The sequence below is a fragment of the Branchiostoma belcheri genome, unplaced genomic scaffold, assembly GCF_001625305.1.
Source record: "Branchiostoma belcheri isolate BF01 breed outbred unplaced genomic scaffold, Haploidv18h27 scaffold5, whole genome shotgun sequence".
Classification (NCBI taxonomy): Eukaryota; Metazoa; Chordata; class Leptocardii; order Amphioxiformes; family Branchiostomatidae; genus Branchiostoma; species Branchiostoma belcheri.
The window spans coordinates 4,520,828-4,542,668 of NW_017804131.1; the positions used below are offsets into that span (position 1 = coordinate 4,520,828).

The 21,841-nt window shown below is 39.6% G+C and overlaps 3 protein-coding genes across 6 annotated transcripts; 1 reads left to right on the forward strand and 2 right to left on the reverse strand.

Annotated features, from left to right (window-relative positions):
• LOC109479859 (ceramide-1-phosphate transfer protein-like) lies at positions 1–5,591 on the reverse strand. Of its 3 annotated transcripts, none has more exons than XM_019781894.1 (4): positions 5,055–5,591; positions 3,202–3,620; positions 2,310–2,485; positions 1–596 (listed from the first exon to the last, which is right to left on the reverse strand). In XM_019781894.1, exons 1-4 carry the CDS (start codon positions 5,152–5,154, stop codon positions 86–88), a joined length of 1,206 nt encoding a protein of 401 aa, XP_019637453.1. In that variant the 5' UTR covers positions 5,155–5,591; the 3' UTR covers positions 1–85. The 3 variants fall into 3 exon arrangements, with proteins under 3 accessions (XP_019637453.1, XP_019637454.1, XP_019637455.1); XM_019781895.1 differs by having other exon boundaries at positions 3,430–3,620; positions 5,055–5,306; XM_019781896.1 differs by lacking the exons at positions 2,310–2,485; positions 3,202–3,620; positions 5,055–5,591 and adding an exon at positions 1,079–1,227.
• On the forward strand, positions 1,560–21,826 carry LOC109479903 (integrator complex subunit 11-like). The gene is made up of 24 exons (XM_019781955.1): positions 1,560–1,714; positions 12,102–12,113; positions 12,435–12,520; positions 12,862–12,935; positions 13,267–13,378; positions 14,097–14,162; positions 14,381–14,437; positions 14,638–14,736; positions 15,067–15,101; positions 15,295–15,375; positions 15,523–15,580; positions 15,797–15,861; positions 16,025–16,079; positions 16,222–16,356; positions 16,535–16,618; positions 16,870–16,959; positions 17,212–17,249; positions 17,781–17,905; positions 18,232–18,342; positions 18,697–18,755; positions 19,090–19,232; positions 19,432–19,501; positions 19,704–19,763; positions 19,971–21,826. The coding sequence occupies exons 1-24, from the start codon at positions 1,687–1,689 to the stop codon at positions 20,037–20,039; spliced, it is 1,812 nt and encodes a 603-aa protein (XP_019637514.1). The 5' UTR covers positions 1,560–1,686; the 3' UTR covers positions 20,040–21,826.
• On the reverse strand, positions 5,999–11,034 carry LOC109479856 (ceramide-1-phosphate transfer protein-like). 2 transcript variants are annotated; one of them, XM_019781888.1, is made up of 4 exons: positions 10,756–11,034; positions 8,278–8,729; positions 7,468–7,667; positions 5,999–7,209 (listed from the first exon to the last, which is right to left on the reverse strand). In XM_019781888.1, the coding sequence occupies exons 1-4, from the start codon at positions 10,859–10,861 to the stop codon at positions 6,696–6,698; spliced, it is 1,272 nt and encodes a 423-aa protein (XP_019637447.1). In that variant the 5' UTR covers positions 10,862–11,034; the 3' UTR covers positions 5,999–6,695. The 2 variants fall into 2 exon arrangements, with proteins under 2 accessions (XP_019637447.1, XP_019637448.1); XM_019781889.1 differs by having other exon boundaries at positions 8,515–8,729; positions 10,756–11,031.
• Positions 21,827–21,841: the final 15 nt, after the last annotated feature.

Consider the following 21,841-nt stretch of genomic DNA (forward strand, 5'->3'; position numbering starts at 1 on the left):
AGCTAAAACCCCACTGAAGAATTTTGCAGGCTATGTGAAGCCTGGCATGAACGTTACTGGGTCCAACACAAAGAGGTGAACAGAATCAAGGTAACTCATGGAAGTCAAATTTGGTGTACAGCTCCTCCGTCTGCTCGTACACGGGAAGGACCGTGGCGGCGAGTTCGGAGACCAGCCCCAGCACCACGTCCTCTTCCTCCTTACACAACTTCTCCAGGAAGTTCTTCCTGGTGGGCAGCGTGTAGAACGCCATCCCCGCCGCCTTCCGCACGATCCACACGTGGTAGTTCGCCAGCGTCTCGTGGTAGCACTCGTACGCCAGAGTGGAGACCTTGGCGTCCGACGTGCTCTTCCCCATCCTGTTCAGGAACTCCATGATGAACTTGAGGGCGCGGTGGAGGCGTAAGAGCGTCCTCGCGCCGGACGGTTTCTTGTTGTCCAGGACGATCCCCGTGTCCTTCTCGTATTGCAGCATGGACTCGATGGTGGCGTAGTGTTCGCCCTGCTCGGACGCCCGGTAAGCTTCCAGAATCTCGATCTTCGATTTCGCATCCGAAGTAACGAAAGAGAAAACTGTGCCGAGCATCTCCAAGAGCCTATAAAAGAGAGTGCTTTATTCAGTTAAAAAAAAACTTCAATTTCAAAAGTAATACGGGTTTTGCCTGACTACTTGGTATGTTGTGCAAAACTAGGCCTGCCCGCCTTAGACCAAGGCCTCCCCCCCCTAAAGTGCCCTATCATGGGCTATATGCGGGTGTAGCCGGGGCTCACATAACATCTTTGAGCCCCTGCAAAGATGAAGAACTAAACACCTTCCACGGTCAAATTCTACTTGTGCTGCAATAAAACATCATTGGTAAATCATGATGTTGTGGCAAATTTTGTGGCATTTCAATAGTCTGAAAGCAATCTATGACCGTTTGTGCTAGCTAGAAAAATTATGACTCATACATAGAAACAAGTCCCATGGGGAGGGGGGCGACAAAACGCCGGCTCCGACTCACGCTACCTCAGGTTACACCTGTAGCGGAGTCTATCCCCCAAGTACCCCGGTAAAAATCATGCTTCAGAGACTCACTTCGTAATATCTCTATAGGCTGCATTGTACTTAGTCAGATCAAGCTCTCCGTCCTCCTTCTTGATTAGTTTCAAGGATTCTGTGACGAGCGGAAGAGAAAACTTTCCATCGCCTGGTGCCGAAGAATCTGCCATGTTGGCTGCTCTCTTCCGGGTGCCGGTAAAAAGTATCCTGAATGGCCATTGGCTAAAAATTTTGACCATCCACCAATCAGATTAAGTCTAACATATAAAGCTAGAAATTTTACCTTTGACCTAAAATAGAACAGCCCACTAAGTTTAGGTAGATTTGGATTCTATACTTAAGTTTATATCCTTATTCAAAAGAAAAATGAATCAATTCGATACTAAACAATTAATGCTCAACTATAACTTTGTAATACTATCATAATATACTTGTAACTGTGCTTTTTGCCGGATTTTTGGGAAAATAATTGACTAGTAAACACCCCTGCATTTGTAATAGTCTGTTCCCACGTCTTCCTAGTTTTGATGGATGCATGTGGTTTGAGTTTCAGGAGTCCGTCACAAAACGTTTTTTTAGACGATAACTGTTGCTGATCATTAGCCACACATCCCTGAGAACACCGAGACCCCATACAGACAAGCATGCCGGAGATTAAAGCAGTTCCTTTGGGTGAGTGATTGGGTATTATAACGACGCCTTAGCTTGCAAACAACATAAGTTAGCATAGATTTTTATGATCATAACAAAAGAGATGTTGCAAAAGAGAAGAAGAAGAAGAAGAAGAGATGTTGCAATCAACTGATAATGAATATACTAGTATTCATGTAAAATAGTTTCAGTCCCCATTAGTATTATGTAACACACTGTACTTCATAATAATCATAAATTATGATGATATAAACATAACACTGTTTATATATAATATTGTTGTGAGCTTCAGATTGGTTTGCATCAGCTGATAGTGATACTCATTAAAAACTAAGCCTTTATAAGTTAATGGGAGCAGTTCATGTATTAATATGTAAATGTTTGAGCTTATTTTGATGCATTAAATGCGTCAACACACTTGCACGCACATGCACACACACAGACACACACACACAGACACACGCCTTATTGTCCAGTCTTATGCAGCTTGTACTTACATGTACAAAACTGGTGTGTTACGCCTAAAAAGGCGGTTTACCGGTTATGCAAAACAAACAAACAAACAAACAAACAAACACACACACACACAGTATCCTCTACAGGATAAAACACTTACTTCATGAGTTCGGACTGGGAATTTGCATATTTCGTTGTGTCAATTTCCCCACCCTTTGTCATCACGCTCTTAAAGCTGTTGACCAGGCGAGACAAGGAGAACTGTTTAGGGTTGTCCTGAAGGCAGCTCGGCTGGTCTTCCTCATCTTTGTGTCTGGTGCCATGTTGGGAGTCATTCTGGAATGATATTGAAAACTGAAGCTGTTTGATTCTTAATTTTAATGCAACGCGTTATGCTGGAATATTGTGTGAACTTGTGGCATAGCCTAGGTGCTGTCCTAGTTGCAAGGGTGGCCCACAGAGTATATTTATTCACCTGAATATTCACCTGAATCCAGGCCATTAGGTACCCTTACTGGTTAATGAGGCCGTCTTCGTGGTGTAGACAGTTTGGGCATTCAGTAGGAGAAGACGTATTCAGGACAGTCAGTACATGTGTCAGTACAGTAGTCAGGACATGTGTAGAGTAAGTTGATAGTTAGTTACTAAGTTAGTTAATTGTAGTTTATTGGCATCTCTGTGCCAAGATCAAGATTGGATTTGTGTCACATAGTGATGACCTTAGATTAGAATTGCAACTAAAGTACATTTTTTTAATGTAGCATGATCATGAATGTGGATATTGATTGCAAATACATGTTCATGTAACGTTACCTAAAATCTATGACAAATAGAAATACATTGGTGTGTGTTATCTGCAAGTAATGGTGAATGGTTAATCAATTAGGAATTATTCCTCAGCTAATTTTGCCAGTTTTGCAAATAGGTTTATGATAGTCATTTCAACAGAAGTTGATTCATAATTGCAGAATGTGTGATTATAGATCATGGTGAGATTTCAATCAAATTGGTCATGAAAATGTTCTCAAATTGTTTTTTGAATAAGACCTCACCTCAAACCCATTCCAAATAAAAGGATGGTCAAATTCGTCCCCATTTAGGATTCTCTCCACTTGTTCTAACCAAGCCTTCTCCTTGTCAGTTGCTACCTGTCCCTCCCTACCATCCTCACTGATGGTATCACCCAGTGGCAGACTGTACACATCAAAATCTGGAAACCCTTCACCGTATTTGTGGTTAGTAAAGTGTTGTGGAAATGAGTTTTGTTTGCCCCCTTTAACCTTGACTTTGAGTTCAGGTAGTTGCTCCTTGTGTTCCGACTTGTGCCATCCTGCTTCGACTTTGATGGATCCTACGTCCCCTCCCTGCATAATGGCACGTCCCTCTATGTCGTAATGTTTGTCGTTGATATAAACATTGCCTCCCAGACGGTGGATGGTGCCAACTGTTGCTTGGAGCACGTTCCATCTTCCTGTAGTCAATAAGATATCCAAAGCCACAATTATCCTGCCAGTCTGATCTAATATTGGAAACACACTGCTATTACAGATAATGTAGTAGTAATTTTATCTTTGACAAGGTCTTGTATGAGAGTACTTGAGCAGACTGAGTTATTTGATGCCTATCATGTCTGTTCAAGTATAGCCTGTGTACCATCCTATTTAGTTCGCCTGCGTTTGCATTTGAGGGGTTAAAGATATTTCAGGGAGCACAGTATGGAAACCAGGGCAAACTGGATAGAAATTATGACGCCCAGGCTATAGTTCAGGCAAGGACCTTGGTTCAGGCATGGAGGTACCTCCATGGTTCAGGTAAGCAGAATGTAAACATGTCCTGGTGTGTAGGTCATTGTCCTCTCTCTTTAGACTAGCTGTGTTGTTTTTCTTTAACCTCCTTGGTTGTATTTTGCACAGGTCAGGAAAGCAATGTATTATCAGTTAGTTACTGGTGAGAAACCCCACAGCTAGTCTATTGTCATGAGTAAATCCATATGTAGATTAACTCTAATTCTCCAAAGTGTCTGTGCCAGTCCTAATACACTTGCCTTGCTTAGCCCTAATACACATCCTCAAAGTCAGATCAAATGACCGTGAACCATTAGGAAACACAAAGGTGAAAAGGGTCTTGCTCTGCTCTTCAAATCACAATACAATACAATACCTATTGTTCTGCTTGGGAGCGGCAGCCTACTAGTACATGATCTGTTGGGGAGACTGTGGTCAATGGGTGCTGCATTGAAACATATGGAAAAACAGGCATAAAAATGGGCATCATATCTCACCTTTACGAAGTTTTAGTGACACAAACTCACCTTCATATGTTAGCCCATTTATTAAAATGGACCTACAAGAAGTTTCGGGAAAAAGTGGACGGCGAGAATCGAACTACAGCTGTTCTACCAAACACAGGCGCACTTTGACCCCATATTCCAGGTTGATTCCAAAGTGGTGAGCAGGAGGGGTGTGTGCCAACAGAAAAGCCAATAACAAGGCAACTTTATGGAAAACCTCCATTTTTTTTGCAAAAACATTCACTCAAAACCCTACTTTGTACAATCCACCACAAAAATGCCAAGGATTCAACAAAATTTCCACCAAAAAAACGGTTTTAAAGTTATTTAGCTCATTTTAATTTTGAGGTCTCTCACCCAGCAACTTGTGCGCATGCCCTTCAACCAGCGTCACCCCTGTTAGCTGAGGTTTTCCAGCTTGTTTACAACTGACTGCCACATTCCCAAGTGACTTGGCAGGAATCCAGACAACATGAAAAGCCAGCTGGCCTCTTCACAATTTTGGGAAGGGTCATGCTGTATTGTTTACAAAACACTGTGAGTCGTCTACAAGAGTCACTAGAAACTTTTTGTGTTCCAAGAGAAATAGACTATACAAAGGAAGAAGTTTCTTACCTGTTCTGTGAGAAGGTGTTCCAGAATCTAGTCTGAACCACAGGACAAGCAAACACAAGGCTACAGCAATTAAAATCACCATCTTCAGTCTCTTCTTCATCTTGAATCTCCAATCTAAACTATCCCATTCAAATGACTATGGTTACTATGTCATGATTCCTTTAGTTGTAATAGCTGCATGTCTACTGGAACAGTCCAGCATGGTTGATACTGGGGTAAAGAAGGGTCAAATCTGCAACCTTTGACCCCACTTAGGTCACTGGGAGGAATTAGTTACACTTTGTTTGTCTGTAGTCCAGTAGGTGCTAGCAATGTGCTGCTAATAAGTAGGAATATTTTACTGAAATAAGAAATCCATTTGAAATAACCATGATGAGTATAATACAGTTACAGTTTTTAGGGTAAGCTCAAGTGCTATGAACATAAATGTGTGAAAGATATTGATTGATAGCTGGCCAGAATGTTTGTCCTTTATTAGACATAATAGAAAGTACAACAATGCTATAACCTCAATGCTCTGTTCTGCTACAGTTTTAATGTAAGGCCATGTTGATTTGATTATATGGATGACATCCTCGCGCGCATGAATTTTCGGCCGTTTCCAAAAAAAAAAAAGTTTTCAACCATACTGTAAATCGTACAAAACAGTTGCAAAATGAGCAGAAATATACCATAAGTTACAAAAAATTAATAAAAACTATACCAATGTCGTAGAATGCCAAAATCAAACGAAAAAAGACGAAATTGTAAAAAAATGAACTTGAAGACTAGATTATTCGCCAAACCATATTCTGTGCCATTTGCTCAATCCTCATGACCACGTAGATTTCATAATGAAAAGAACTTTTTTTTTTGCAAAATTTTTTTTTTATTCGCACGCGCGCATCAGTTTTGGGGCTCCCGGAGGATGTCATCCATATAATCAAATCAACATGGCCTAAGTGTTAAGAATGATAAATATGCATATGGCAAATCAGCTACATGTATGTGCAACATGTTTATTAAACAAACTATGAGGACAACAATTCCTTATAAAGCAAAATTTTCAGAATTTTCATAATCAGGCAGTAAGAAAACTCACCCTAATCCTGATTATTATTAAATACTAGGCTGTACGAGGCTATATAACATCTCAAATTCTTTATCTTGAGGTCTGTCCTTCATAAATGGTATTGCTCAGTATCCACAATGGTCATTAAAATACTACAATTGGAATAATAACTATATTTGCTATATCATCAGTTGCCATATCAATTGCATTGTTAGATAAGCTTGGAATGTTATTGCAGCTATTGCATCTTACCGTAATACAACCTATATATGTTTTCTTGCATTGCAGTTGCATGAGGTTCAATGGTACAATCGTTGTTGAAATCTCTAGATATTTAATCTGCTAGATCTAATATTAGAATAACACTATTTCATATGCAACTCAAGTACTTGAGAAGTAGTTGTTTTATGGCTTTTTTTTTGTATCATATAAAGTAATATCTGCATGGGAAAATGAACACATTACAGTGATATTTTTCTCCTAGAGAGTCGTACAAAAAAGGTAAAAAAAAAACTAATCAAAATGATTGTCACAGAAGTTTTTATCAGTTTATCACTGGCAACAATTAAGTTTTCTGCAGCATTATTCTTCTAAGGCAAGTCTAGGTAGTTGTATTTCTCATAAATGTACTGAGTCCTGTCATAAACAGGTTTCGTGACTTCAGCCAACTCGTTCAATATTTTGAACGTTGTTTCCTCGTCGGTATCACACAGCAAACCCATGAATGTATCCCTGCTCGGCAAGAGATAGAACGCCGCCTGTACCGCCTTCCGTAGGAACCAACCGTGGAACTGAGACACGGTGGAGGCGTAGGTATCCGACGCGATCTTCACGATACTGTCGCCAGGTTTACTGTTCTTGAGTCCCTCGCAGAGGGCCAGACTAAAGTTGAGACCTCGATGTAAACGGAGAAAGTTCCTGGTCCCCGACTCTTCGTACACTTTGACGTTGACGATGTGATTGTCCGTTTCAAACTTGACCATCGAGGACAAGGTCTTGTAGTCCTCACCGTCAGGTCCTTCCAGGTAGCCCGTAAGGTAGTTTATTTTGTTCTGTGCTTCTGAAGTGACGAAGGTGAACAGTGTTCCCATCATGGTGAAAAACCTGAGGGAAAATTGTAACAAGATGAGCATTGAATGAAAAAGATCTTGAGTTTTTACTGTCAGCAGAGTAGGAGGCATGTCAGTTTAGATAATTTACAAATTTTACACACATCCTAGAAGTTTGAAAATAGCACCCAACCTACGTACTCTCCAGTTAGAAGCTCTCAGGAAGGTGTCTGATAGACAACAAATTGTCAGCACCTATTTGAGAAATTTTGGTTGTGTAAAAGAAAACTGCTGTATCCAGCACCCAACTTACTTCAGGAGCTCCTTGTTGGTATTGACGTACATGGCCATGTCTATTTCTCCATCTTTGTTCAGGACTTTCTTGAAACTCTCCACCAAACGAGACAAGGAGAAGTGTTCTGGCTTATTCTTAAAGCAGCCTCCTGGGGAGTCATCATCATCATCATCAGTAGCATTGGTGTCTTGTTGTTGAGTCTTCTGTTGTGAATCATTCTGTGATAAAACAACATAGAGGCTTAGTTTATGATTAATATTGATTGAAATTTTGTCAAAAGTGTTGACGTATATACAGTCTTCTGATTCATGGCATCATGCTTTGAATTAGTAAAGGCCTTTAAGACATGCATTATAATTGGGATGAGGAATTAAACTTAGGCATCAGATTTCAGGTTATAGAGTTAGTGGCTACATCACGTCAAAAGGTCAAGGTAGTGAGGGCTCATTTCAGACAGGGAAAATGTAAGGGTACAGTGTACTAGTATTTCTGATTTACTAATTTATGCATCCTAAATCAGAATTTTTACATCATTGTATCAAGGAATCACCCAGGTACCCAACCAAATGATTTAAGGGTTGTTTGAAAGTGTATTGAATCATTCGTCAAGCAACATTGACAGGTACATAGTGCCTTGTCTTTGATTTTATCTCTGTATGTAGATTTGATCACCTTAGAAATCCTAAAATGTAATTATTCCTTTTTTATTCAAATCATCCACACATGATTGAATAGCGCTTAAAAAAATTTAAATGTGTCAATCAATCAAAGATTTTTTCTTAGTATGGATGATGAATTATGTTTGACAAAACAATAATGAGGCATTACCTCTGAACCTGTCCAAACATATTTTCCATTTCTAAAAGGATAGTTGTCAATATCATCCCCGTTTAAAATTCTCTCCACTTGTTCCAGCCAGGCTTTTTCCTCATCAGTAGGTTCCTGCCCCTCCCCATCATCACCAATGGTATCACCCTGTGGCAGACCAGACCCTTCTGAAACCTCTCCCCCCTTCCTGTGGTTAGTAAGGTGGTGCAGAAATGAGTTTTGTTTGTCCCCTTTAACCTTGACTTTAAGATCGGCGGTCACAAGGCCATGGCTTGGGGGCGTCTTTTCGTGTGGTTTGTGCCATCCCGCTTCGACTTTGATGGAGCCTCCGTCCCCTCCCTGCAGAATGGCGCGCCCCTCTATGTCGTACTGTTGGTTGTTGATGTGAACTTTCCCCTTCCCTCCCCAGCTGTGGATCGTCTCGTCTGTTTCATGCAGCCCAGTCCATTCTCCTGATAAGTAATATTGTGGCAAGGAAAATGGAAAATTAGTTCTAAATGTGAAATCAGTGCAAATTCAAATGGGAAAGGAAAATACCTGTGGCACTGAACATGTTTTATTGATTGACTGTATTGTGTGATCCATGAGCATTTATATTGGATAAAACATTTACCACAATAGTCACTGATACCACTGTACTCTAACTCTAAGTCTAACAGTAGCAGTTGATGGTAATGCCCTCTAGTGACCAACAGAAGTACTGCAGAAGTTACTGTCTACAACACTTTCTTGCTCATATTGTACATGTACAAGATAAAGTTCAGTCTTAACACCACACATTATCAGATTATGTGGACAAAAGTTAACACTGGAGAAAAACCTAGACATGGTTGTTTGTCTTGACCAATAGATTGGGCATTGAATCATCTGACAAGATGTTGGCATTACACTTTTACAGAGACACTAAACAAACCTGCCCTACTTTGTACTTGTAGAATTTTGACATATGAAAACCACAATCTAAATTTGTTTTCTGTTGCTATGTAATGGCTCAGGGCCTCTGCCAGACAAGAAAGAACAGAGAACGTGTAAGACTTTTGTTACATTCTATGGTTTTTGTTTGCAATCTGAAGATGTTGGATCCGAGAGGATTACTAGAGTACTCAGCACAGACTAGTAGATCAGGTGCCTCTGAATTATTCATGTAACAAACAAAGGAAACAGACACAGGTTGTCCTAATGCACCTCCTTGTTTATCCTCAGCTGACATTTTGCCTGGGGGAAAATTGACCTCGATACAATCTGCCTCCTAGTAACAACTTGTTTGCAAAACAGCAATTTTGAAGACTGGAAGCGTGGACTTTACTGTATTTATTTTTTTGTCAGAAGATTTTAGTCTTTTTTGTCTCCATCAACATCGTAACATATCGATGATATGTTACCTTTTGCATATTTCACAACACCAAAACTTACTTCAGTTTTCCACAATCATTGACAATGTTCTATTAAACAATTGCAAGCTCATAGATCTAGAAGGTTCTTATCTGCTTAGATTGTGATAAAACCTTGCAGACTTGGCAAAACAGGACTCTACTTGAAGAGGTTTAAATTTTAAACCCCCTGCCCTGCTCTAATCTTACCTACAAACACAGTTTTAAGTCGAAATCAGTGAGACTTTTTGTCAAGAACAAGTTCACTTTTCAGTTTACAATTGATGGTGTTTTGCAGAAATTTTACCCTGCTAGATAAGAGGGGTTAAAATCCAACCAGTTCAAGGCGGGTGAAGGTTAAAAGGTCAATTATTATTTGTGGAGCCACAAGGCCCTATTAGTACATGTACATACATGTCCTTGATTGGAATGATTTATGTGACCAGCTGGGGACACATGTTTTTTTTTTACAAAACAATTCAGACAGATAAACACTCACTTATTTGCATATCATATTTCTTGCTTATAAACCTGCATTTCTGCACAAGTTCTCTTGTGTCACTGACGAAAGATAGAAGGTGCTACCTAAAACGTCTGACCGTTTCCAAAATCATATCCAGTTGCTTGAGTAAATGTGTTTTGGCATATCTTATTACCTGGATGTCTAACCTTCACTGAACTAACAGAAAAACAGTTTCAAGAATAGACAGTCACTCTACAATTATGCTGATTGAAAGAAAAAGACAATGGATAAATTTAAAACAAGTTGATTGCATTGTATTGATATACAAATAAAGGTCCTTTGGGAGGGCTAAAAATTAAAATACCCTGCAAAAAAACAAGGTCGTGTCCCATTGTGTTGTGGCCTCCATGTTTTTGTTTTGCACCCAGAAAGAGGAAGTCTTACTGACGAGTCAGCAACAAAAGTCAGGCTTGTTTACAGCTGAGTGTGACATTCCAGACTGGCTTTCTTGGCATGGTTACAGACAACTTCAGATCATGAATGTCTCTCCACCATTCTGTAGGGTCGGATTGCTCTGCTGTTTACTCTGGCCAGTCCAAAAGGGACAGGTCATTTGAAAAACAAGAAGATTACCAAGTTTCTTACCTCTCTTCTGGGATGACAGCCTCCCAGAATACAGCCCAAGCAGCAAGAAAGTCAAACACAGGCAAACAGTGATTGAAATCACAATCTTGGAGGATCCCTTATTCATCTTTGATAGTTTGGTCTTGGCTGGAACAAGTCTAAACTACTGCTGTCTTCTGTTTGAATCACTATCTCATGGTGGACTCCTTTGTCCGAGGAAGGAGGTTTAAATGCTGATGCTGCAATGATAATAGTGGGTGAATGTCCAAAAGTTCAACCCTTGACCCCAATTCGGACCATACCATTACAGTTGCTGAGGGGATGTCAGTACCATATCCTTGGATACATGGCACTGTATACTGTATCTGATGCCAGATTGTTAAGGATTTTCTTAGATAAAAAGTATGTTGAGTTGAGAAGTATCTCATTCATAAAATATGGTGATTAACTTCTTCAGATGTTTATGAATTAGCTAATCATTTGCTTTGTGTCCTCATTTAGGTTAAGAGTAAATATGGACATTGTGCAGACATTATGTTAAAGTTCTTTGCTCCTTTTTATATTGACCCCTTTAAGTGAAATGGTCAAGTCTACCTTTGAACAAACAAGTTCACCGATCAATAAAGTACACTCTGGCCTCCCCATTAAACAAATTTCAAAGTCACCTTAAAATGATCTTTGGGTTTGGCTCTGTGACCCATAAAATGCAGTTTTAGTCTTGCCAACTGGTTTATGTTTGTTCAATTAAGAATGATGATGCAAGGGTACCACAAAATGATGATGCAAGGCTACCACTACTATGGGTCATAACATGTTCATCTCAAATGATCAAAGTACTAGCAGTAGTACATTGTGTAATAATGTACTTGTGTTTCTGCTGTGACTTTTGATAAAACTTTTGCACATTAAGATTTGATGAAACCAGCTATTAATAAAAGCCAGAAAATCAGTACTGGTTTAATTTTTCTGTCACATGATGAAATTGGGAAGCCATGAAAAATTACAGCAGTGACAAAAATAATTTAATTGTATGGGGAATCAATTTAACATAAAATACATAAAAAGGAAGTAAGTAACTGTAATTCACCGGCAGTGTATGTCCTAATGCTATACATGTGTGGCGTTTTAGTATATAGAAGCATCAATGTATACAGCCTGCTCTTCCCTAGAACATTCAAGTGATGGTAGCAAAAATTCAAATTCGGAAAGTCTGACTGTGATAACAAATAATCTCACGAGTCACGACTGTTGCATTCACAAGGAGATTACTAACTAGTACATCCCGAAATTGTCACAAGTATGTTCACATTATTTAAATGTCTGATGTTGATAATTTTGTTTCTTCTTTTTCATGTGGTGGCCAACAGGTGCAGGACAAGGTATGTCTACGAATCTTACCTTCATCATACTTAAGATAATATATTGTACTGGTCATCCTTTTGAAGCACTTAAATGGTGTGAAATACATTAATACATTAATATGAAAACAGTACTAGTAATATGTTTTAAGTATATGATTCATATGAATTTGAGTATCTCTGAGATTGTGAGAAGAATTCTGTGAAATGTTATGTACTGTGAGTTTCACATTGTTAACTTTTTTTACTGTTTAATTAACAACATAACATCAAGATCTATGTTGTAAGTTAACTTGAATGGACAACAAGACACTGATATCAGCAACCTCTATGTATTTTCAGATGTTGGGAGAAGTTGCATCCTGGTCAGTATTGGTGGCAAAAATATTATGCTGGACTGTGGCATGCACATGGGGTACAACGATGAGGTAATTTATACTTTCTGTCTCTTTCCCTGATGCATGTATCTGTATCTGTATAGCCGGTATAACACACCAGCTTCGCAGGCACGCGGCACGGTGGCAGCTGGCTCGTTGGCAACTGTCTTCCTCCAAAGACAATGGTACTGCACCATGGTCCAATCTGTATCTGTGTATTTGTTACAGCTTCTGCTGTGAGTGTGACTGTGTCATCCAATTTCAGACAGACAAATTCTGTTACAGTTTTTACCCTTGAATACCCATCATTGCCTTGGTGTGTGCACATGAAACATTGATGTCATGTTGAAGTGTGGAGACAGTGACCTTCAAATCTGGTTCCTCCCTTACAGAGGCGGTTCCCAGACTTTACCTACATCACCCAGTCTGGGACTCTCAACGACCACCTGGACTGTGTCATCATCAGGTACATGGACTTGTTTAGCAGATGGGATCATATGAGCAATTGCTGTTTTTGTATAAATTGTACACATACAAATTAGTTGAAGACATATGCAAATTATTGGCATGCAAATCAACCAATCGTCACCTGCTTTTTGCCTACCACTCGCTGCCTGTGACATCATACATATGGCAATCACTTGTATTTCCAGTTGAAGTTCTAAACTGTCTGTTCATTTGTTCATAACTGGACTGGTTACTGATTTCCATTGCAATATAGCAGTATTTTGTTTAAGGGACATAATGTATTAAATGTGTAAACAAGATAAAAATCACAAATATGTATTTTTCCCCAGTCATTTCCACCTTGACCACTGTGGCTGTCTGCCCTACATGACAGAGATGGTGGGATATGACGGACCCATCTACATGACTCACCCAACTAAAGCTATCTGTCCCATCCTTCTGGTAAGTGACATGTCCTGGTAGTGTCAATGTCATGGCATAGAATATCTGCAGCACCCTATGTTACATGCTCGGGTTACATCCTTATGTTCCAACACCCGAAGATGTTCCAACAACTCAACCTTTGTTCCAACAACCCTATGGTAATCAGTATGTTAGAACATAGGGTGTTGTAACATACTTACCTAACACAGTGTGAGTTACTGCTCCTTGGCTTCATCAGCTGCTTCCTTCTGTCCTCGTGGGTTTCGCCCCCTATAGCAGGACCCACTCAAGAAGGCGGGGCAGTAGTGCTGGCCAAACACTGCTAGCCAAGGTTCTTCGGGATCCACTCTCCATCTGTGCTCTTGACCCAGAGCCATCGGGATGCTCTCTCTGCCTCCTCTGCGACTCTCTTTGTCACTTCCCTCCTTCTTCTGCCCTTCACCCCTACCGCTCCTAACATCCTCCATGTTGACTGGCAGATGAAACCTCTCGTTCCCACCTCCACGGGGAAGCACATCGCTCTCCATCCCTTGTCTTTACATGACTGCACTAGGTCTTGGTACTTTAGTGCCTTCCTCTCATGTGCCTCTTCTACTCTTTCCTCCCATGGGACTGTAAGTTCAATCATTTAATCTTTAAACTCTCTGATGTTATAGAACTGTCCCCACTTACTTGTGCACTGAACCCTGCTATCTTCTAATATTACTAATAATCATTTTTCCTGTACTGCATATAGGAGGACTACAGGAAAATCACAGTGGACAGGAAGGGAGAAAGCCAGGCCAACTTCTTCACTTCTCAGGTCATGCTCCTTTCAGTTTATTTGTTGATATGTTAAGTTTTTTTTCAAAATTGTAATAAGATGCCAAAAGATTTTCACCATACTGATTCATGTCACAGCGTTATTTAACATTTGAGTGTGTAGGTGTTCATAAATGATCAACAAGATGTGCTACCAAGCTAATGTAGAATCAACATACTTCAAGAATTATGTTTTGAACACTGTATTTTACCTTACAGATGATAAAAGACTGCATGAAGAAAGTCGTTCCTGTCAACTTGCACCAGACTGTGCAGGTATTACCTGATTATGTTCTGTTTCTCTTGTTGACTAACATTCAGTTTTCTTGTATAGCTTTGCTTTTCTTATCAAAATAAAGTCAGCTGAACATTTTTAATAGCTAACCATTGAAGAAAAGCTATATAAGGGGAACAACATTAATCATAGAATTATTAATTGTTTGTTTTCTAAGGTTGAAATGTTGAATATTTCACAGGTTGATGATGAGTTGGAGATCAAGGCTTACTATGCAGGCCATGTGTTGGGGGCAGCCATGTTCCTCATCAAAGTGGGCTCTGAGTCAGTCGTATACACGGTAATACCCTAACACCCAGCTTGGATCCATTTTTACCATGATTGTGAAAACATTTGAGAAACCATTAGTGAATAATTCACCAGGTTGGTTCATACAAATAAATGATCCAGTTCATTTGAGGCGGAACCAAAAGGATTAAGCTTCCAGAGTTTCAGTAGTTCTTCTGCTGCCCTATTCAGGACAATACTGACTGGTTCTACCCAGGCACATGTACATTTCTACTGCTAGGGGGCACTATAGTGAGGGGAGTTTTGTCCCAAATGTGACTAAATTAATATTAACTGAGAAAGAGTTTTGTAAGTTGCTTACCGTTTGTCTCTGTTCTTGCAGGGGGACTATAATATGACACCTGACAGACATCTGGGGTAAGTGTTGTATCTTACTTTCTGTCTTCTCCCTGGAGCCTCAACATGTAACCAGTACAAATGTGGTACCAAAAGACTACCTCAGTAGTGAGAAGGTTAAATTCAGGATTGTTAGGATTAGGAGTTCTAAAGTTAGAGTGATCCGTTGTTTTAATCATTGCGTGAACTAACCTTCTATGCTGTTGCATCACAGAGCTGCGTGGATAGACAAGTGCAGACCTGATCTCCTGATCACAGAGTCCACATATGCCACCACTATCAGGGACTCAAAAAGGTGAGGACTACTAGATACTCTAGTACTGCTAGATATAAAGAAATGTTTGAGTCTACCCAAAGCCCAGTAAACATGTTAGCTGTGAATAGAAATCAAGTACATTGGGTTACTTTTTCATGACTTGTTTGTTTTTGTGTTGCCATGCAGATGCAGAGAAAGGGACTTTCTGAAGAAAGTGCATGAAACAATAGAGAAAGGCGGAAAGGTTTGTTAGCGTTCCTTGCAGTTACTTGTACTATACCTCTATATTCCAATACTGCACTATCTAGTATCTATTAAAAGTATCTAAATTACTCATAAATGAGTCTTGCTTCTTTAACTATAAGAAGATACAAACCAATTTTCCTTAACTTTATAATTGGGTGAATTGTGAGAACATGTAGTTAGTAGGTACACTATACAATTCATAATTGTTTTTCAGGTTCTCATTCCAGTATTTGCTCTTGGAAGAGCCCAGGAGTTGTGCATTTTACTAGAGACCTTTTGGTAAGTAGATGCAAGTGCAGAAAGAAAACTACTATAACTTAGTATAAGTGGCCCCTATAGATACCTATGGTGTACAGATGACATCCAATTTTGAATTGAGTCCTCATATACCTTTAAGTGCTGCAGTACTCATGAACACTTCTATCTTATTCACATTTTTCAGGGAGAGAATGAACATCAAGGCTCCAATCTACTTTTCAACTGGCCTAACCGAGAAAGTAAGGCAACTCATTTTCTCTGCATCTGTGATATCATATGTTGAAATGCTTTATAGTTCCAGCAACTATTATCACTTACTAGCTGTATTAGAGCGGACTTTTAGTGAAGATATCATCATGATCATGTCCCTTTTTCTTCCAGGCCAACAACTACTACAGACTGTTCATCACTTGGACCAATCAGAAGATTCGAAAGACCTTTGTCAAGAGGAACATGTTTGAGTTCAAACACATCAAGGCGTTTGATAGGTCCTACATTGAGAACCCTGGGCCCATGGTCAGATTTTTTTCCTATGTGTATCTCATTCATTCTCTTTCTTCACAATCAGGTTTAAGAAGACAGATACATGTATTATGATAACGCTCTTCGGATACAGAGACATTGTGTAGATATCTACAGGTTAATTAATGTCTTTGTGATATTAAGATTTTGACTAAGTTTTACCTGTTCCCAGGTTGTCTTCGCCACCCCAGGCATGCTCCATGCAGGTTTGTCACTACAGATCTTTAAGAAGTGGGCTCCTGACAGCAAGAACATGGTGAGAAATGACCCCCTTCAACATCTTTCACATTCACTTTATATGTATTTGTCTGATGTTATCTTTATGATAACGACACCCCAACCAACATCTGTATCCCGTTGATGATCAAGACTATCTTTCATACATCATTATCTGCTAAATCAGTGTTACAGACAGTGCCGTTAATGATTTTGCTGTGAGCTGTACAAAGGTTAAAATGCACTCTCAGTAGGAAGAAGGTTAAGTTTTTAATCCTCTCCTCCCTACAGGTGATCATGCCAGGCTACTGTGTGGCAGGGACAGTCGGACACAAGATCCTGAACGGGATCAGGAAGATCGAGTTTGAGAACAAGAAAGTGGTGGGTGAACAACTTGTTGTTCCTAATTTTGTACATGGAAAGAAAAATGACATCTCATCTGTTTTAAGTATGCAATGTGTTCAACCATACTACATGTAGTATTACCCCAGTAGAATTCAGTTAACTTTATAAAAATCCATTCACCTAACAGATATTTTATAAGGTTACTAGTATTGTTTATTGCCAGCTCAAAGGTCTACCCTAACTCTGATGAATGATATTGAAAATGAACATTTTCCCTGTGTTTTTCAGCTGGAGGTCAGGATGGCTGTAGAGTATATGTCCTTCAGGTGAGAAAAGTTTGATCATATTTAGTCCTTGTCTTATCCCAGGTGACACTATGCCTCCAAGTTGTGACTGAACACACATGTACAATACATTTGCCAACTTTGAAGATATTTGTTTTTTGTTTCACCATTTGTGTTACTGTTTTTTGTTCTTGCTTGTCCTACATGTAGACTCCTGTCAATGTGACACTTTGCAAAGGTGGCAAAAGAGTTGGTTAGAAATGTCGATGAAGGTTAGACATCCAGTAATAAGGTATGCCAAAAACCAGTTACTCAAGCAACTGGATATGATTTTGGAACTGGTCAGATGTTTCAGCTAGCATCCACTAGCTTTCGTCAGTGACTGAGAGACCAGAGGAGAAATGCAGGTTTATAAGCACAAACTATTGATTGATATGCAAGTAAGTGAAGACAATGTGAACATTGACAAGACAGTGAAGTAAGGTTAGAAATTTGATACAGGACATAATGTATAGTACTGGTAACTCAATAGGATTATGTCAGTCATTGTACCCTGTGCCCCCCTCCCCACAGTGCCCATGCTGATGCCCAGGGCATCATGCAGCTGATCAGGTACTGTGAGCCGAGAAACGTCATGTTGGTACATGGAGAGGAGCAGAAGATGGACTTCCTCAGCAAGAAGATCACACAGGAGTTTGGTAGGATTAGATTCAAGATTCTCAACAATGTGATTTACCATTTTCCTGCCAGTTCTTGGTTTAAACACAGTCACCATGTGCAGAAAAGAAAGGCAGTTTTGGAAAGCTTTGCTCTGAAACTGCAAGAAGTTTGCTTTACAGAACAGAGACCATAGAACACATGTTCAATACTTGTTAAAGTGATTTGAAAAAAATTAACAGATGTGTTACAGTTCCCTTTTGACTTCAGAGAGACTACATGTAATTTACCTTTGGCATGCAATGTACCGGTATTGTTTTTCTTTCCCACTTCAACATTGGTCATCTCTTCTGACTTGTTTCTCTAGGTGTTCAGTGTTTCTTCCCAGCCAATGGGGAGACAGTAACCATAGAAACCAACCCCAACATCCCTGTGGATGCTTCACTCAACCTGCTGAAGAGGGAGGCATCTTTGACAGGTAACTTTGTGTGGTTAACCCTCATCCTACTGTGGAATCTACCATTTAGCAAATCTGGAATGATTACAGTATAATCTGCAGGAAGAGGGTTAATAGGGGTGATTAGTTTTTGAGGTACCGTCTCTCAGCATTTAGGAAAGAGAATTTGAGTTAAACACATATCATTACCAGTGGACTAGCCCCCTGCTGTAGTGATTGCACCACTGTGTGGCCCAAGTGCTTCAGAAATTGAGATGGGCACTGCCATGTACACTGTGTATGGTTGCAGGGAGTGCCTTAACTTTAACTTCATGACATTGTGATCATCACACTTTGTACTGCTGTTTTTTTTTACATTTTGTTCCATACTTACAGGACTGCCTGACCCCAAACGACCCAGAGTGCTACATGGTGCCCTCATTATGAAGGAGAATGTAAGTTATGATCTTATGGATGTACTGATTTTATCCTGTTCTAAAGCCTTTTTCTTGCAATTGAACTTTGCCTGGCAATTAATATAGTGATAAAGTGATTTACATTTTTTTTTCTTCCGAAAATAGTTTCATCAGGTTGGTAAAGTATAGGATACAGGAATTTTCTTTCACACAACCAAGTTAGACTTAACCAAGTTAGCGGCAAAAAGCAGAACTCCAGTCAGAAGCTCTGAGGAAGGTGTCTGATAGACACAGAAACATAAGCAAGGTAAGTCTAACTTGGTTGTGTGAAAGAAAACTGTATCCGAGTATTTACTGTTGCATGCATCCACAGAGCCTGCGCCTGGTGTCTCCGAGCCAGGCTATGAGAGAGCTGGGACTGAAGGAACATGAGATCAGATTCACCTCCACAGTCACCATCCACGACCCGCAGCCCACACAGGGCACCGTGGAGAGGCTATACACACATCTCAAGGGGTAAGATATCACAATTTGCAAGGGTGTATCCCTGCAAGCTATGAAACTAGCTGTGAAGCTGTTTTTTAATATCATGTCAGTCAAGTTAGATCAATTTCATACATAGGGAAGTGGTAATGAAAATGAAAGTTGTCAGTCACAGATATTTCTTGCTTTGCAGAAGTTACTAAGTTATGTTTTTGTTAACCCTCTTTTACAGTATACTGAAGGACCACTCCATCCAACACATGCCTGATGGATCTGTTATGATCGACTCGGTGCTTATTAAGGTGAGAAGAAGCCTGTTTTAAGTATCAGGATTTAGATTTTAAAAATTCAGTCTGCACTAGAGTATGAAATAAAGAATGTATAACACATTCTTGAATGTAGATGCGAACAAATTTTGTTCATAATTACAAGCTAATTTGATGTGATATTTTCTAAGTTGAGACCTACATGTAGATAGTCTAAATCCCTGTAAAATCCTTGCAGGTGTCTGGGTCTTCAGAAGAGGAGGAGACCAAGGATTTCTTAGTGTCATGGCCCTATGAGGTGAGCAACAGGTTTTAGAGAAAGGGGAACAGCATTATGCACCCTTGTAAAAGTGGTGCATAATGTTGTCCCTCATTATTACTAGCTACAAACAATGCCAGACACAGTATACGTATATTTTAAAGTCATACCTAGTTGCACGTTAACTTTGATCTGCCAAACATGAAGAGGAACTACACTTACAAGAAAATCTTCTGTTGACTGCAGGATGAGGACTTGGGTAGTCACCTGATGACACTTCTGAGAAAAGGTCTGCCCAAAACTGTGGAGGCCTGAAGGATTCTTCATACTATTATTCCAAGAACTAAGGAGGGGGAGGGTGCTAAAGGATGGAAACATCTTGATATAGAACTGTAGCCGCATAATGCCAAGTTGGAGGCTTCAGTATCAGGATAGCAGACATTTTACGAAACTTCAGCTGGAAAATACTGTACTAGTGTATAGCAGATCACCCAGAAGGAAAAGTACTGGGCAAAGGATTTTTTGTATGCACCATTAGAGGAGTTTGATACAGGAAAGACTTACTAGATAATTTTGCCATTGTACAAATTGACAACACCCACCACAACAACAGTAAGCATATGCCAAAAAACACTAAGTAACAGTAAGCATAGTTGGGCCCCAAATACTATTACTCAGACTACACTAAACCATATTATACATGTATGTGTGACTGTAAATAGATTTAATAAACTTCTTTTTCTTATTTCCTGGGTCAAACGTATGATAAACACACAGTGAAAAGCTTCCAGCTGGCATGAGTCATTTTATGTCTATTGTCAGCGCTGTTGTAAAAAAACACGAACGCCATGACATCATTGTGTAGAGGACACCGTGAAGGCCGCGGTGACCTGGCACGTATCGTGCGACATGACTCACCCCTTGTGCTGTGTGCCGAGGGAAAACATTGGCCAATCATTAACGCACTGTAAAAACCGTCGGCAAATAAACGGTGACACTTGCACCATGCACTGCTTATCACGGTCTAATCAATCCCCATTGAAACGCCCAGGTGGAAACTCTCCACGTCATTGGACAAGCAGCCATTTGTGAAATGGGGGTGGGGGGCGACTAAGGTGTTGTTAATCTTACCTATTAAACACCTGCAAATTATTGTTAAATGGAGACGAATTATTGACTAGATTGAATCAAATTGGTCAGAGGTTAGGGGTAGACAATGGGTCTTTTAAGTTTGGCCTTTTTAAGATTTACCTTTTAGCATACGATTAGCCTAAAATTACTTCTGTATCATTCAAGCTAAAAATTTACATTCTATCACAATCTAAGACAGTTTAATTTCTACTTTCCCATTGGTCCTGAGTGAATTTCAAATAGTTGTCTGACCAATAGGAGAAGATATTATTTGAGAAAAATAAGTCATCAATAAGGTTACAATGTTTACCATACTTGTTACCGGTATTGACAAGTTTTAATCTGATATAAGGCTGAATTCAAATTTTGTATCAACCAATCAGACTGCAATTTCATTTCAGACATGTGACAATCAAATCCTATCCAACTGAAAACATGGGTCATTCGTGGTCATTAATAATGAGGCACGGTCATAGAAAGGGCAGACTAGTTGAGTTAATATTTCACCAGTGTGCGAGCTGTGTAGATTAGGGTAGAGCTCTGCAACCATTATGAAACAGTCTAGTTAGCTATTGGCTTATGTCAATCCATATCTGTTTAATCTTTCTCAATATGAGACAATGGAACAGTACTGTTACAAAAGACATGAAATAATGGGGCAAAAATGACCTGCCTCTCATTTTTATTTGTAAGCTCTACCAATTGTGCAGAATTTTACAATTCCACATATGATGTCATATATCCTGTTGGACTATCTCTGAGATAATCTCATTAACTGTGTACACCATTCAAACAGGACTGGACAGTGGAAAAAGAACTTTTAAGAAAATATACTAGTAACATAGTTTGGGGTGTTTGTAATTTTGTAACATTTTATTATCCCACTTCATTTTGAGGAACTGCTTTCAGTTTCCTTTCCTCCATAGGACAGTTGACTCAATAGAAAACTTGCATCAAGCTGTCCAAAAAAGTTAAACAAACCAAGG

Coding starts and splice junctions, on each gene's coding strand:
- LOC109479903 (XM_019781955.1), top strand. CDS start 1,687: ATGCCGGAGATTAAAGCAGTTCCTTTGG. Junction 14,163..14,380: donor CCAACTTCTTCACTTCTCAG/GTCATGCTCCTT, acceptor TTTACCTTACAG/ATGATAAAAGACTGCATGAA. Junction 16,357..16,534: donor TTGAGAACCCTGGGCCCATG/GTCAGATTTTTT, acceptor ACCTGTTCCCAG/GTTGTCTTCGCCACCCCAGG.
- LOC109479859 (XM_019781894.1), bottom strand. CDS start 5,154: ATGAAGAAGAGACTGAAGATGGTGATTTTAATTGCTGTAGCCTTGTGT. Junction 3,621..5,054: donor AACACCTTCTCACAGAACAG/GTAAGAAACTTC, acceptor TATTGACTACAG/GAAGATGGAACGTGCTCCAA. Junction 2,486..3,201: donor TTATTTGGAATGGGTTTGAG/GTGAGGTCTTAT, acceptor ATATCATTCCAG/AATGACTCCCAACATGGCAC.
- LOC109479856 (XM_019781888.1), bottom strand. CDS start 10,861: ATGAATAAGGGATCCTCCAAGATTGTGATTTCAATCACTGTTTGCCTG. Junction 7,668..8,277: donor ATGTTTGGACAGGTTCAGAG/GTAATGCCTCAT, acceptor GTTTTATCACAG/AATGATTCACAACAGAAGAC. Junction 7,210..7,467: donor ACCAACAAGGAGCTCCTGAA/GTAAGTTGGGTG, acceptor ATTTTCCCTCAG/GTTTTTCACCATGATGGGAA.